The 16,482-nt window shown below is 35.9% G+C and overlaps 1 protein-coding gene across 1 annotated transcript; it reads right to left on the bottom strand.

Moving 5' to 3' along the window:
- Positions 1-1,555: 1,555 nt before the first annotated feature.
- On the bottom strand, positions 1,556-13,235 carry LOC138704676 (ankyrin-3-like). Its single transcript, XM_069832800.1, has 4 exons — positions 13,104-13,235; positions 10,235-10,522; positions 9,993-10,150; positions 1,556-7,112 (listed from the first exon to the last, which is right to left on the bottom strand). Exons 1-4 carry the CDS (start codon positions 13,150-13,152, stop codon positions 6,114-6,116), a joined length of 1,494 nt encoding a protein of 497 aa, XP_069688901.1. The 5' UTR covers positions 13,153-13,235; the 3' UTR covers positions 1,556-6,113.
- Positions 13,236-16,482: the final 3,247 nt, after the last annotated feature.

Below are 16,482 nucleotides of genomic sequence, written 5' to 3' on the forward strand. Positions count from 1 at the left end.
TTAATGGTTTGCTCGTATAGTACCAACTGAATTGTGCATCGGATAATTTAATAATCCCCATAATATGACAATCTTTGGATGAACATAACGCAAGGAGATATAATCTCATATAACTTAATACAATATTTTGTGTGTATATCCCAAATTTATACTATAAAAGTGTTCAACATAGTATTGAAGACAGTTCTATTTCTAAAGACGTCTAACGACACTGTGAAAGAAGAGCAAACGCATGAATCTTGAACGCATGTTTTGTATGAAGACACAAGCTTTGCAGCTAGAAACTCAGGATATTGTGAACACGTGATTAGAAGCGCTATTAAAATTGGTGAATATGCAATTTATTAAACAGAGACAATGATCTTATAACAAGCAACATATAGCAACAGATTTTTCATGTTCTTAAAACAGACACAAGTATTTATTATATGAATTCTAAACAATAAGATACAAGTAATTATTATATGAATTCTAAACGATAAGATACAAGTAATTATTATATGAATTCTAAACAATAAGATACAAGTAATTATTATATGAATTCTAAACGATAAGATACAAGTAATTATTATATGAATTCTAAACGATAAGATACAAGTAATTATTATATGAATTCTAAACAATAAGATACAAGTAATTATTATATGAATTCTAAACAATAAGATACAAGTAATTATTATATGAATTCTAAACGATAAGATACAAGTAATTATTATATGAATTCTAAACGATAAGATACAAGTAATTATTATATGAATTCTAAACAATAAGATACAAGTAATTATTATATGAATTCTAAACGATAAGATACAAGTAATTATTATATGAATTCTAAACAATAAGATACAAGTAATTATTATATGAATTCTAAACGATAAGATACAAGTAATTATTATATGAATTCTAAACAATAAGATACAAGTAATTATTATATGAATTCTAAACGATAAGATACAAGTAATTATTATATGAATTCTAAACGATAAGATACAAGTAATTATTATATGAATTCTAAACAATAAGATACAAGTAATTATTATATGAATTCTAAACGATAAGATACAAGTAATTATTATATGAATTCTAAACAATAAGATACAAGTAATTATTATATGAATTCTAAACAATAAGATACAAGTAATTATTATATGAATTCTAAACAATAAGATACAAGTAATTATTATATGAATTCTAAACAATAAGATACAAGTAATTATTATATGAATTCTAAACGATAAGATACAAGTAATTATTATATGAATTCTAAACAATAAGATACAAGTAATTATTATATGAATTCTAAACGATAAGATACAAGTAATTATTATATGAATTCTAAACAATAAGATACAAGTAATTATTATATGAATTCTAAACGATAAGATACAAGTAATTATTATATGAATTCTAAACGATAAGATACAAGTAATTATTATATGAATTCTAAACAATAAAATACAAGTAATTATTATATGAATTCTAAACAATAAGATACAAGTAATTATTAAATGAATTATAAACAATAAGATACAAATAATTACTCAATACTCTGCAAAAACCTTGTGCGCATGGCTCTCCCATAACCACCTTTAATATCAGTTTATGTCCATCGCCGTCATTTTAACGTCTAGAGATGTCCACCATATTGGTTTACATGGAGGATTAAATTACTAATTTCATCATGGAGACAAATACGCCAATCGTAATCAATGTAGATTCCTTACTGGACAGTCGCATGGTTCTTCCCTGTTTAAATAACTGTGCACATTTTAATTTACCATGCATTTGTACGTACGTACATATATATATATATATATATATATATATATATATATATATAATTTGAAATGGTAATGGAAATTACGGGAAAACGGCTGAACGGATTTTAATAAATGACTCCTCATTTTGAAGCTTGAACTCAAAGTTTTTAATAAAAATAGTATTTTTCAGTGAAATGTCAATTTTTCAACATAATTTTCCTATTTTTCAAAGTCCATCTATCGTCAGTTTTGAGAACTAGCTAAACTAGCTAATTGCATTTAAGAATAAAACAAAACACACACTACAGTAAACAATATTACACGAAGGCCCATGATCTGCAAAAATGCTTACATATTTAGAGCTCAAATGAAATAGGTTATAAAAAACTTAACTTACTAAAAATAATTTACAGGTTCGATTCTGTGGTGTGTAATTTTCTGGGTACAGCTGTTTATTGGATATTAAAAACTACAAAACTTGAGGTGATTTGATGACATTATTACCATTAGAAATGAAATATTATTGTAGTTAATGCCATGATGTGATTATTTTTCATTAACTATACATATTAATGCTATATTGATGATATGAAAGTGAAACGTTTTGGGGTTATATAAGTAGATGTAGAGAATAACTTAAATTAGATTTTGATTTCTATATTTTATTGAGTGGCGGCTATATAGTATATGTTACTGAAAGCTATAAAACTTACGTAAGATAATAATATTATTAAAAATCAAATATTTTTGGGGTTGGGTCTTTTTCATATATTTAATGGTGGTGTGGTGTAGATATTTATATACTCTTCAGTATAGGCTCGAGAGAGAGTATCTTTTTCTTTATTATGGAAGCAAATAACTTTCAGAATGTCTGGTATTCTTCATTGAAAATAAATCTGAAAAATGTTTATTTGAACATCTAATGAACCTAGTTTGCAGCATTTGCTGCACAAGCCAGTAGTGTTCCCTATAAAACCCGAAATCCTCCAACTGGTGAAACCTACTTTTAAAAAATCCAGATAGAGAGAAGGCGAGTATTTGTAAGATCTATAATCAGTGGCGTGTTGGTGTTGGTTTTGGTTAGAATTTCGTTAGGCTTTGCATATACACTTTTTGTTCATGCTTTTGTTTGTTTAAATTACAGTTGAAACTGGACGAATTTCGGGTTTGACAGTAACATGCACATACATGGCTTACATTTCAAACTGTCACAGTCTAAATAACTATACAGGATGTCTCAAAAGGTCAGGTCAATCCTTAAAGAGGTGATTCAGGACCTTATTTGCAACAAAAAAATCCTAATACACTTTTTCAATATTCATCTCCGTTTCCAAGTTACACGAATATCACGTACCGTATCTATCCCCATTTGATTCCACACCTAATGGACCTTTCTGCTCGAGAGAAGGTAGGCTAATTGTCAGTTATCTAGAGCAGATGCTCAAAATGTCCCCCTCTCGTACGAACACACGCTTCAGTACGCCGTCTGACCTCTTGCTGCACATTATGCAATCCGTGCTGGTGTATCTCCATTGCAGCCGTGTTAATCTTTGCAACGAGCTCTTCCCTGCTTGCTTTCTCCGTTTGGTACACTTTCTCCTTCATGCAGACCCAGAGAAAGAAGTCCAATGGTGTTAGGTCTGGGGACCGGGCTGGCCAGGCAGCTATGGTATCAACTAGACGGTCCTGCAGCACATTTCAGGCTTCCAGTACGCCAATGGTTAGATCACCTTTTTTCAGGTAGATGAATTGGAAGGGGTGGTCCCATTTCCTGGTCAGCCCGGTCCCCAACTTAACACCATTCACTCTATTCTATATCTAGCTAGTTCTTTTGCTACTAATGTTATCCCTCCTGTTCTATAAAGACTAGTTACGTTCCAAGTACTAAATCTCATAATGTTATTCCTTTGCTGTGGTCATGCCAGAGAATCAGTCCCATTCCGAGGCTTATTGTAGGGATCGTAACAAACTGTTTTTTACGCCGACGGATTGTTAGCCCTTCGCCCAACCCCCAAGCTGGAGGACCGCCCCTTATCGGCTGTCCACGACTGCTTATTCAATATATTCGCAGCTACCCTCCATATCTGGAGGCCGTCTCATCTATCCGCAACCAGAGGACGCGCCATGCCGTGGTGATAGAGACCCACAATACATGGCACACAGACAGATTAATAAATAAAATTATTCTGTTTAATATAGGTTAGTCCCTCCTAAATTGACTCCCAGATTCTGAATAAGAAAAAAAAATTCTCCAACAGTTCAGTAGAAATTGTTGCGCACATAATCTGGTACTGAAATTATCATATTTCATGTACATTTCCCTATAAATTGACTCGAAAATATAGAATATGAACGAATTATATCCGATAGTTTCGAAGTTACACAAATACCAATATAATTACATGAAATAAGTCCATTCGCTAATGAATTTATCCGTAGATACTGCCACCGGCGTGGCTCAGTCGGTTAAGGCGCTTGCCTGCCGGTCTGAAGTTGCGTTCGGGCGCGGGTTCGATCCCCGCTTGGGCTGATTACCTGGTTGGGTTTTTTCCGAGGTTTTCCCCAACCGTAATGTGAATGCAAGGTAATCTATGGCGAATCCTCGGCCTCATCTCGCCAAATATCATCTCGCTATCACCTATCTCATTGACGCTAAATAACCTCGTAGTTGATAAAGCGTCGTTAAATAACCAACTAAAATAAAAATAAAAATCCGTAGATACTAAATATGAATAGAATCCAAACGTCAAAGAGTTGAAAACAGACAGTCTAGCGGTAGAAATAATGAAATTCAAGTAAATATCTCATGAAATATTCTAGTAAACATTGTTGTATACTGCAGTTCCCAAAAGAATAAATGGACCGCCTAATTTTACTAAGTTGCAGGGAAAATGCATTGCGCAAATGCAGTAAACAAGAGCGCTTATGCTACTTGAAAAGCTTGTTGTCTACAATAAAGGCGGACTCCTACTATGAGTCGGTCCAATTTTTAATTGCGTATTTGTACACAGATTAATATTGAAAACATAGCATTCCATTTTCACTCGTAATTACATATCCCACCCACTATATTAGCGCATATCTTTGTTCACAGACATGTAGGCAGACAGACAGAATGAGGTAAAGCATTTTATCGTAATCCCTTATTCAGAAACTTCTATTTCCTCAAAAATCCTTGAATTAACTGAATCAATTTTTGCAATAGGATTTTCTTACTAAGTCAAAATTTCAGTCGTTATTGGGGGTATATAATATTAAGTTGAAGAGTAATAATATACAGCATTATTTACTTTATGCTCGACCATGCCGAAATGTAGTAATTATACACCTGGTAGCAGTCCTTTAATGCATGTCATTAAAGTACACCTACTCATTAAAGTACAGGTGTTTTCAGCCAATGACAACTCAGCTTACAGGTGTTCAGCCAATAACGAGTCAGCTTTGTACCGTTATAAAACCGCAAGTATCGATTATTCTCGGATATGCAATCGAAAGAGAATTAGCGAAAAGTCACGGAGGCTGGAAATCCAAAACTGTCGCAGAAGGTTATGTTCTGTTACTATAATAATTAGCGTTAATTGTAAATAATATTCAAATAAATTCAATTTGTCATCTCGTTTTTCAATGTCGAATTCAATAATCAAAGTTATACCAAGTTTAACTGGATTACAAAATGTCAATGACATTATTGTTCCTCGGAAAAAGTCAATACTTTCGCGTCTGCGCACATCTCACAATTCACGACCTAGAACAAGGTCACTTCCGATCTTGTGAGATACCTACAAATAAAATGTATACATCTGAATACCGGTAATTTCAAGTTAGAAATATGGTCGAGCATAAAAAGTCGTATGAAACTCGCCTATAATGGTAATTAAGAAGCTGGTATGAAAATTATGAAACTCGCTTGCGCTCGTTTCATAAACATCCATACTCGCTTCTTAATTACTATCATTGTAAGCTCGTTGCATGATGTACTATTGTACTTCTTCAACGACCTATAATATAGCTCACTTTATTTTATTAGATTATATTAATGTAATATTTATTAAAAAGATTTACTTCAAGTTACATGAGTCGGTCCCGGTCGGGGCAAGTTATCTGGGTGAGATTTTTTTCCGGGGTCTTCCCTCAACCCAATATGAGCAAATACTGGGTAACTATCGGTGCTGGACCCCGTACTCATTTCAGTGGCATTATCACCTTCACATCATTCACACGCTAAATAACCAGAGATGTTGATACAGCGTCGTAAAATAACCTACTAAAAACACCTGAGTCGGAAATCTAAATTTATTTTGCACTTAATATCCAAGTACCGATAAATATCAATCGGAGCATTTATGCAGTTTGTCACGTATTCAACCGTGACAGCCATTCTACAACTTGAGTTCTGTTGTACAATATAGCGTAGTCCAGGGCTGTACGTTTATAATGGTCAATAATTGAAGTCGTGGCACCTGCATTAATGAGAGCCTGAACAGCTGACAGGTGACCTCCACGAGCAGCATAATGGAGCGGTGTACGACCATCATCGTCACGAGCCGTGACGTTCAGGCCTTCGCCAATGAGTTTTTGTATCAAGGACAGAGGACCCAATTCTGCTGCTATGTGTAATAGGAATTCTCTGTCCAAACTTTTCGAGCTGATGTTTGTACCGCACTGAAGAAAAAATTCAACCACAGGAACAGATCCTGAATGTACTGCATTTCCGATGGGTGTTTCACCATATAAATTTGCATTTGAAGGGTCTGACCCAAGCGAAACAAGTAATTTCACCAACTCCACGGATCCTGAACGTGCCGCGTAGTACAAGGGTGTGTTTCCAATAATATCTCTACTCTGTGGGTCTTCCCCAAGGTCTATGAAATATTGAACGAGAGAAGGAGATCCAGACCTTGCTGCGAAGTGTATGGGCATTGGGTAGTCATCTTGCAAGTGACCAACGGGCATAAATGATCCTGTCTTTTCCATCCGTGAGAATGGTGGCCTAGGATAACGGCGTGTGTTTGCTCCCCTGTCTAGAAATATCTGCACCAACTCAATTGATCCTGATAAAGCTGCGCATTCAAATGGTGACATAAAAACTTCTGGTACTTCGATTAAGGTATGATAAACATGTATAATTTCTTTACTGAACCAGGTTATGGATGCTCCTGTGTTTAACAACAACAGTGAAATTTCGACGTTACCTTTTCGAGATGCCGCACATAAAGGAGAAACTTCAGGATAATAATAATAATCCAAACTTGTTTCCAGCATTAGTAAAGTTTTTAGTTTTAAGATGTCTTCCGTTTCGACCGCTTCCACGAGGAGCCTTTGCCTTTCTTTGGATTCAAGTTTCAACAGCTCCTGCAAACACAGAAATTGTATCCTATTTAGTAGCTATATGCCTTAAAGACTAATCGGATCATTTCTCACAGTGTGAGGCTCTATAAGACACAATCACTTCTAAATTAAGTATTGTTATTCTCTAGTAGTGTGTAATGCCTCTTATGAAAGAACCATCTGTGTGTTAACTGTAGTTAAGCATTAAATGTATTACAGCGATCTGCATGTTCAACTCGGAATTAAAACTTCCTTAAGACTTGTATTCTAAAATTGGTGTCAAATTCAGTCCACCTAACTACTTCTTAATTTACATTTGTTTGTGTCCATTTAGTCAATATCTAAGAACCATAATATCAGCGCCCTCTGTTTTATGACTATAACTCTCATTGCGGATTGTTCTGGTATTCAATGTTTATTTTCATTACGTGAAAAATAAAAAATTAAATAATGAACTACAGGTGTTACATAATAGAAGAAGCCGTTTGATTTGCTGACTAGCCTATATAAGATGCTTCACTGAGTAATGTAAACCTTGTAGGAGATGAAAGGGATAATACTTCACTAATACAGTTATTCATATCTAAATTTAGTGGGCCCATCGTGTTCCTTACTGTTTATTTTTTAATTATTTTTTTAGTATGATAATTTACGACGCTTTATCAACATCTTAGGTTATCTAGCGTCTGAATGAGATGAAGGTGGTAATGCCGGTGAAATGAATCCGGGGTCCAGCACCGAAAGTTAACCAGTATTTACTCATATCGGGTTGAGGGAAATCCCCGGAAAAATCCTCAACCAGGTAACTTGCCCCGACCGGGAATCGAACCCGGGTCACCTGGTTTCACCGCCAGACGCGCCAGCCGTTACTCCACAGGTGTGGACTCCTTACTGTTTAGAAGACAAATTCTTCAGAATGACTCATCTGTCTCAAGATATACCGAGATTTGTTTATTAAATTCAAAATGGTGTATATATCAAAGATTTAAATCTGGTTCAAATTGCTGAGAGTTCAACCATAAAGAAACCACCTGATACATCTATATACGGATGTGAAACTCAGCATATCCATCGACTTTTTTATTCGCTGTCGTATCTCTTCATCATCTCATGTCTAAGATTGTTACACAAAGTTGTAAGATCGGAGCTTCGTGAGTGTTATTTCGGTTGTATTTATTCGAAATTATAAGTTCAGTAAGAAACGGAACCACGAAGTTTATGACAACATCCCTGCATTAATTATGACCTACCGGTAACTTTAAGGTTTTTGTTCAATACTGCTGAAATGCTGCTACGTTAGTGAAGAAATAAATGAATATCATATTTTATTTCTATTCAAAGAAGAAATGACTATGCAATCTAACCTGAACATAACGTAAAAGAGACTTTTGTGCGAGATCGTGCGTATTTGCTTGTTTTCCGCACACAACCAATACGCGGTAAGTGTGAAATACCACATTCAGTATTCCCAACGTAACACACATAACAATTTCCCTCTTCTTACCGCTTAAGCGCGACATTCATTTTACTGCTTTAGGCTTTCAACATATTATTTTTAGAGACGTTTAACATAGTAATAATTATAAAATGGAAACTTACCACTGCAATTTCACCTAAATTGCACTGTTTATTATTGTTTTGAAATATTTGAAAAAATTAAGTAAAGTCTACTACTCCACGAAACTTATTGCATTCCTGATACAAGTAACATTAAGGAAGCCGTGAAAAAATCAACAAGATTCCAGATGCCGATGTTATTACTGTAATACGTTATACTGCATAAATAACATTGTTAAAATATTAAAATGAAAAATAAATCATTACATAACCTTACTGTTTGTTTTAAGTTCGCATTTATAGACTGGGGGGGGGGGGAAAGACGGACGTATATCACGGCCTGCTGGAGTATAGTAAACACAGAAAATATTTTATAGCAACAATGTTGAAGAAAGATATTTTGGTTTTCCGAAGTTGCCGTCATTAAACAGAAACCAAGATGGAGATTTCATTGCAACTAATTAGAAATTCGTCTTTCAGGTATGCAATAAACGATCTTCGCACAAAATAATGTAAGATACACGAGCGGTATGTTTGTTTTCATTTTCTCGGAAATTAAATAGCTCAACTACGTTTCGCTTTGTCAATCTTTTCTCGACCATGAAAAAGTCAACATACCGCTCTTGTAATGTATATTACTATTTCCACTGTTGAATTTTGGTATCTAAATATAATCTGAACAAAAAAAAAATCACCACAACACACTTTCAACTTACATGTCACTAATTTATTCATGAAGTTCTATTACACCGTTAGCTAGGACGCACCCCAGTCATCGAGATCCACGGGTGTAACTACATGGAATTTCTTTTTCTGGGTTGTGTAAAGCACGATTAATTTTAACGGCTGCTCTGTACGCTAGCGAAGCAGACTGGGAAGGTTGAAGTTGTGACTGTGACATTGTAAAAGGCTTCGTCCAAATGTCACTGCTGTCCAAAGTGTGCAGATGGTGTAACTGATCAATCGAAACATGGGTCTTCTTGCTTTGAAAAAGTATTTTCTAAATATGTGTGGTGTAACAGTTGTCTTATGTAGAAACTGTAAAGATCTGTTTGAAACTTACAAATGCGTTCTGTTTGAATATTTGGAATGTGTGATCGGAAAGTCGGAAAGGGTATACATTGGCCGCATATAAGATTAATCAGGGTACAATATATTTTTTGGATTAATATTGAAAACACGTTTCGTAGTCCACTGCATAATAGTGAATTATTATAGGACGTTTACTTTAGGTTATAAGATAAGTTTAGGATTGGTTGTCTAAATATATATTCCAGAGAGCATAATATGTTGAAGAAGCTAGTGACGGACTGTTATAAGCATTACATTAATGATAGATACACTCACTCCGCATTGGTTGAATTCCTTAACTAATTTGCTGTCGGCGTCTCTGATGACAACGTCACACCCGAAATACTCCCACGTGACGGAGCTGCGTTCAGGATTTTCGAATGTGGCACAGCACGTGGGGGTGGTGTCCAAAGTGGCATGATATTCAGGCACAACTGCAATCACACGAACATTGCTGTCAACATATATATTATGTAATGTTAACTGAACAGCGAAATTATTATCAACCGTGAACTCACCCTGTACGATCACGGACCAGTTAAGGCGTTCGTTGCTCCAACGATCGAACCCCTTCAATGTGTAGACCCCTGACTGGTAACGGTCTACTCGCCAGATGTGGAGCTGTATAACGAACTCTTCTCTAGTGATGTCCACCGTATGGTCGTACTCTCCTATTTGTCGATTCCCCGGTCCGAAAAACCACAGGTTGTCCTCTTCTGATTCGACGTCAGCTTGCAGTACGAGTGTGCTACCTTCCCTGATTCGTACTACTTGCGGAGTTCTGTGCCTGAGTACCAGGCATTGACCTAGATTGGAGCAAACACAGTAAACAGTCTTGGAAGGATATGATGCTAGAGCCCGATCGCACACTCGTGGCACCTGCGCGAAAGACGAACTGGCATCCACTTACATGGACTCGCCCAAGAATCTTTCTGGGGTAGTGTTTGAACAGGTGCCTGCCCGTTGTGAGAGGAGGAAGTTACTTTCTGCCGCGCACACAGAACCCCCCACTCCGCTAGCAGCAGAAACGTCAGAAAGAAGCTCGCGCAGTTTGGTGCCACGAGTTTCCGATCATATGTATTGTTCATGGTAAAGGATATCATAATTAATAATAAATCAAATGTATTACCTTGTTAACTAGTTTTTTAACCACGTTGTAACAATTACTCACTTGTTTGGCTTCAGTTGAATTGGCGATAGCGAGATGCTAGTTGGCGGGATGAGGGAGAAGAGTCAGGATAGATTATATGACATCTACCTCACAGATGACGAAAATATAAAAAATACAGACCAAGCGGGAAAGGAAACCATACCCGAAGCCACTTCAAGATCAACGGACAAACGTTAACACCTTCTCCGCAAGTTTTAATTTCTTAAAATGGTATTGTGTACAAGAATTTGTTTTAAATTATGTGTATGGCCAGAGTACATTAGGGGAAGAATTTTTCTTTGTATTTAGTGGATATTGGCCAATAATAATAATTGGAGCCTATTAGAGGAATAAGTGCAGTAAATCTAATTTATGGACGATATTGGAAAAAATTATTATTCATCCATGTAAAGTATAATGTTTAATGTTTATAATTGACATACAGGGAAAGAAATATAGTAACTTTTTGACACGAAAGACTTAATAAACGCTCAAGCGACACGTGTTACGATGGGAGGCGCAAGACGTAATCTTTGCCTCATGATCCTCCACACGATCAGTTTCCCATCATTCTGTAATGTATGTTGATTGGTCTCGATTTCCTGGCAAATTCGGCGTCCAACATGACGGATGTTGCCATCAGAATGTGAATAAAATATATTGAAAAGAAGCCAAGCGAGGACAGCGATGGGTCTTCACAACATCCGTTCTGATCTGACATTTAAAATCTTACTAGCTTTCTGGATAAATCCAATTTAGGCGTTGTCTCTTCTTTCAACGGCAGGGTGAAAGACTGAGTGAGTCAAGTGACCAACATGTTTGGATCTTACATAGATTATTCCTTACAGCCCAAAATTCCCTTACCAAGTATATGCGATCGTGTGTGTCCTGCTTTATTATTAACTATAGGGTGGGTTCTATGTTTCAAAATGACTCTTGCATTCATATGAACCGGACCTGCTTTACTAATTAATTTATAAGAAATAGTCCATTTGTGCGAATTCAGAGACGCGACGAAGAGCTGCCAAATTATCACGGAGGTAGAAAATTATAGATAATATTAATATTAACAGAAAGACTGAAAGGTGAAACATCTCTTGTTGAATCCAATAAAACAAAATAATGCAGATGGTTAGGGCATATGAAGAAGATGAGAAGATCAGAGAATAAATATTTCCGAATGAGGTATAACAATCAATTACAACAGGAAAAATGAAGCGGGAGAAAAAACAAAACGAAAATAGATACTAAAGTAATTAGAACAGTGTGAGAAGAGTCAGGAAAGATGGAGACACGAAGAGTGGAGAAAACTAAAGAGAGGTTAGAGTATCCACAACATTGTGTGCAATGTGTACAGTACAATTTAATACCTGATGGTAATAATTATAATTGATATGATGAAAGAGTGATGGAACGGAGAAAAATTCTCTCCGGCGCCGGGATTTGAACCCGGGTTTTCAGCTCTACGTGCTTATGCTTTATCCACTAAGCCACGCCGGATACAATCCCGACGCCGTTTAGAATCGTCTCAGATTAAGCTCCATCTCTTGGGTTCCCTCTAGTGGCCGCCCTCTGCACTACGTCATAGATGTCTATGAGCGCAGGACCGAAGTCCATACATGTGTTGAGGTGCACTCAGATGAGTGACTGATTGGCCGGGATCCGACGGTATGGGCGCCGTCTTAAATCACAAAGTGATTTATTACGCATATCATACTTCGGTACATCAATATATATGATATGCGTAATAAATCACTTTGTGATTTAAGACGGCGCCCATACCGTCGGATCCCGGCCAATCAGTCACTCATCTGAGTGCACCTCAACACATGTATGGACTTCGGTCCTGCGCTCATAGACATCTATGACGTAGTGCAGAGGGCGGCCACTAGAGGGAACCCAAGAGATGGAGCTTAATCTGAGACGATTCTGAACGGCGTCGGGATTGTATCCGGCGTGGCTTAGCGGATAAAGCATCAGCACGTAGAGCTGAAAACCCGGGTTCAAATCCCGGCGCCGGAGAGAATTTTTCTCCGTTCCATCACTCTTTCATCATGTGATGACGCAGAATATCTGCATGGAAATATCATATGTACTTCGGTACATCAATATATATAATTGATAGTTATAAATGATGTTGACATTAATGACAGTAATGATAATAATAATAATAATAATAATAATAATAATAATAATAATAATAATAATAATAATAATAATAATAAATGTTCCATTACCTCCAATGATGCATCCAAGAAGCATACAGATGATTACTCCATTAACCATTGTGTGGTGTGCATAGAATATAGGACCCTGAAGGTAGATCTTAAGAGTTTGATTGAGACTGGATGATGTGCCAATTGCTTTGGAATTTGAAGAAAACCGACTGCAGTACAGTAGGAGCCGCTCCTTAGATAGTACTTAACTTCCGGGTTGCGTTGGGTTTTTCCCATAAATCTATATCTCTCGTCTAAATGACGCTGTATTCTTCTTACGACATTTCCTCATAAAAGGAAAACAGTAGGATAAAATGTAATGAATCGCAGATGGAATGAAGATACTATTGTAAGAAAGTCAGAAACTACGTCAATGTTGAAGGTATTGAACATTTCAAAAAGATTGATTCAAAACAGCATGTTCACACCATGCAAGGAGATGGACGTTTGTAAACGAATAATATATTGCTTCATTACCGTCTTAAACAAATAGTAATATATGTTACAAGAGCGGTATGTTGACGTTTTCATGTTCCAGGAAAAGATTGAAAAAGCGAAACGTAGTTGAGCTTTTTTAATTTCCGAGAACATGAAAACAAACATACCGCTCGTGTATCGTACATTATTTTGTGCGAAGATCGTTTATTACATACCTGAAAGACGAATTTCTAATTAGTTGCAATGAAATCTCCATCTTGGTTTCTCTTTAATGACGGCAACTTCAGAAAACCGAAATATCTTTCTTGAACATTGTTGCTATAAAATATTTTCTGTGTTTACTATACTCCAGCAGGCCGTGATATACGTCTGTCTTCCCCCCCCCCTAGTCTATAATTGCGAACTTAAAACAAACAGTAAGGTTATGTAATAATTTATTTTTCATTTTAATATTTTAACAATATTATTTATATAACATATTGCAGTAATAACATCGGCATCTGGAATCTTGTTGATTTTTTCACGGCTTCCTTAATGTTACTTGTACCAGGAATGCAATAAATTTCGTGGAGTAGTAGACTTTACTTAATTTTTGCAAATATTTAAAAACAATAATAAACAGTGCAATTTAGGTGAAATTGCAGTGGTAAGTTTCCAATTTATAATTATTACTTTGTTAAACGTCTTTAAAAATAATATGTTAAAAGCCTAAAGCAGTAAAATGAATGTCGCGCTTAAGCGGTAAGAAGAGGGAAATTGTTATGTGTGTTACGTTGGGAATACTGAATGTGGTATTTCACACTTACCGCGTATTGGTTCTGTGCGGAAAACGAGCAAATACGAACGATCTCGCACAAAAGGAGATTGTGTAGACGACTGAAACATAAGCAGAAGACGTTCAATTGGAGGTGTAATCACAGGAATAAAGCGTTATATTCTTGAACAATAATGATGATTATAATGGTAAATATTAAAATTTTCTTGATTGAATACCTTTATGTAATTAATATTTTACAAATTTGGACAAATTTACAACGTTGAGTAGGCTATATGTTGCTCTCATTTGAAAACAATGTACATAGAGAAAAAATGGAACTACAAGCATCCCTTGCAGAATCCAATAATCAAAATATAATGAAGATTGTTTCTACAATGAAGAAGATGAAACAAAATAGATTGCCGAAGGATGTAGCCTATATGAATCAATTCCAACAGGAAAGATGAAGGGAGGAAAACTGAAATGTACGGACAGGATTATTTAAAACAATGAGAGAAAGAGGATTGGAACATGAGAGATTGGGGAATAGAGAAAAATGAAAAAATGCTATAGAATTCTGAAAAATGTGTGCAGAAAGATGTATTAGTACAGAGAAGACACATTGATAATTATAATCGAAAATAATAATAATAATTGCTATTTGGGAAAAGGAAATTGTACCAGAACAATGGAAGGAGTCCATAATTGTACCTATTTTTAAAAAAGGGGACAAAACCAACTCTGGTAACTTTCGAGGAATATCTCTTTTGTTGACGTCGTACAAAATTTTGTCCAATATTCTTTTGAGAAGATTAACTCCGTACGTAGATGAAATTATTGGGTATCATCAGTGCGGTTTTCGGCGTAATAGATCGACTATTGATCAGATTTTTTGTATTCGACAGATAATGGAGAAAAAATGGGAGTATAAGGGTACAGTACATCAGTTATTCATAGATTTCAAAAAAGCATATGACTCGGTTAAGAGGGAAGTATTATATGATATTCTTATTGAATTTGGTATTCCCAAGAAACTAGTTCGATTAATTAAAATGTGTCTCAGTGAAACATACAGCAGAGTCCGTATAGGTCAGTTTCTATCTGATGCTTTTCCAATTCACTGCGGGCTAAAGCAGGGAGATGCACTATCACCTTTACTTTTTAACTTCGCTCTAGAATATGCCATTAGGATAGTTCAGGATAACAGGCAGGATTTGGAATTGAACGGGTTACATCAGCTTCTTGTCTATGCAGATGACGTCAATATGTTAGGAGAAAATACACAAACGATTAGGGAAAACACGGAAATTTTACTTGAAGCAAGTAAAGCGATCGGTTTGGAAGTAAATCCCGAAAAGACAAAGTAACTTATATGATTATGTCTCGTGACCAGAATATTGTACGAAATGGAAATATAAAAATTGGAGATTTATCCTTCGAAGAGGTGGAAAAATTCAAATATCTTGGGGCAACAGTAACAAATATAAATGATACTCGGGAGGAAATTAAACGCAGAATAAATATGGGAAATGCGTGCTATTATTCCGTTGAGAAGCTCTTATCATCCAGTCTCCTGTCCAAAAATCTGAAAGTTAGAATTTATAAAACAGTTATATTACCGGTTGTTCTGTATGGTTGTGAAACTTGGACTCTCACTCTGAGAGAGGAACATAGGTTAAGGGTGTTTGAGAATAAGGTGCTTAGGAAAATATTTGGGGCTAAGCGGGATGAAGTTACAGGAGAATGGAGAAAGTTACACAACACAGAACTGCACGCATTGTATTCTTCACCTGACATAATTAGGAACATTAAATCCAGACGTTTGAGATGGGCAGGGCATGTAGCACGTATGGGCGAATCCAGAAATGCATATAGAGTGTTAGTTGGGAGACCGGAGGGAAAAAGACCTTTAGGGAGGCCGAGACGTAGATGGGAGGATAATATTAAAATGGATTTGAGGGAGGTGGGGTATGATGATAGAGACTGGATTAATCTTGCACAGGATAGGGACCGATGGCGGGCTTATGTGAGGGCGGCAATGAACCTGCGTGTTCCTTAAAATCCATTTGTAAGTAAGTATGATAATAATAATAATAATTTGTTTATTATTTTATTATTAATATTTGTGTGCTGAACAACAGCCAGAGGCCAATAATAGTTCATCACAATACACAAACAGAAGATACAAAGGTGCAAAAACAAAAA

Source organism: Periplaneta americana, chromosome 8, assembly GCF_040183065.1.
Source record: "Periplaneta americana isolate PAMFEO1 chromosome 8, P.americana_PAMFEO1_priV1, whole genome shotgun sequence".
In the NCBI taxonomy this organism is placed as follows: Eukaryota; Metazoa; Arthropoda; class Insecta; order Blattodea; family Blattidae; genus Periplaneta; species Periplaneta americana.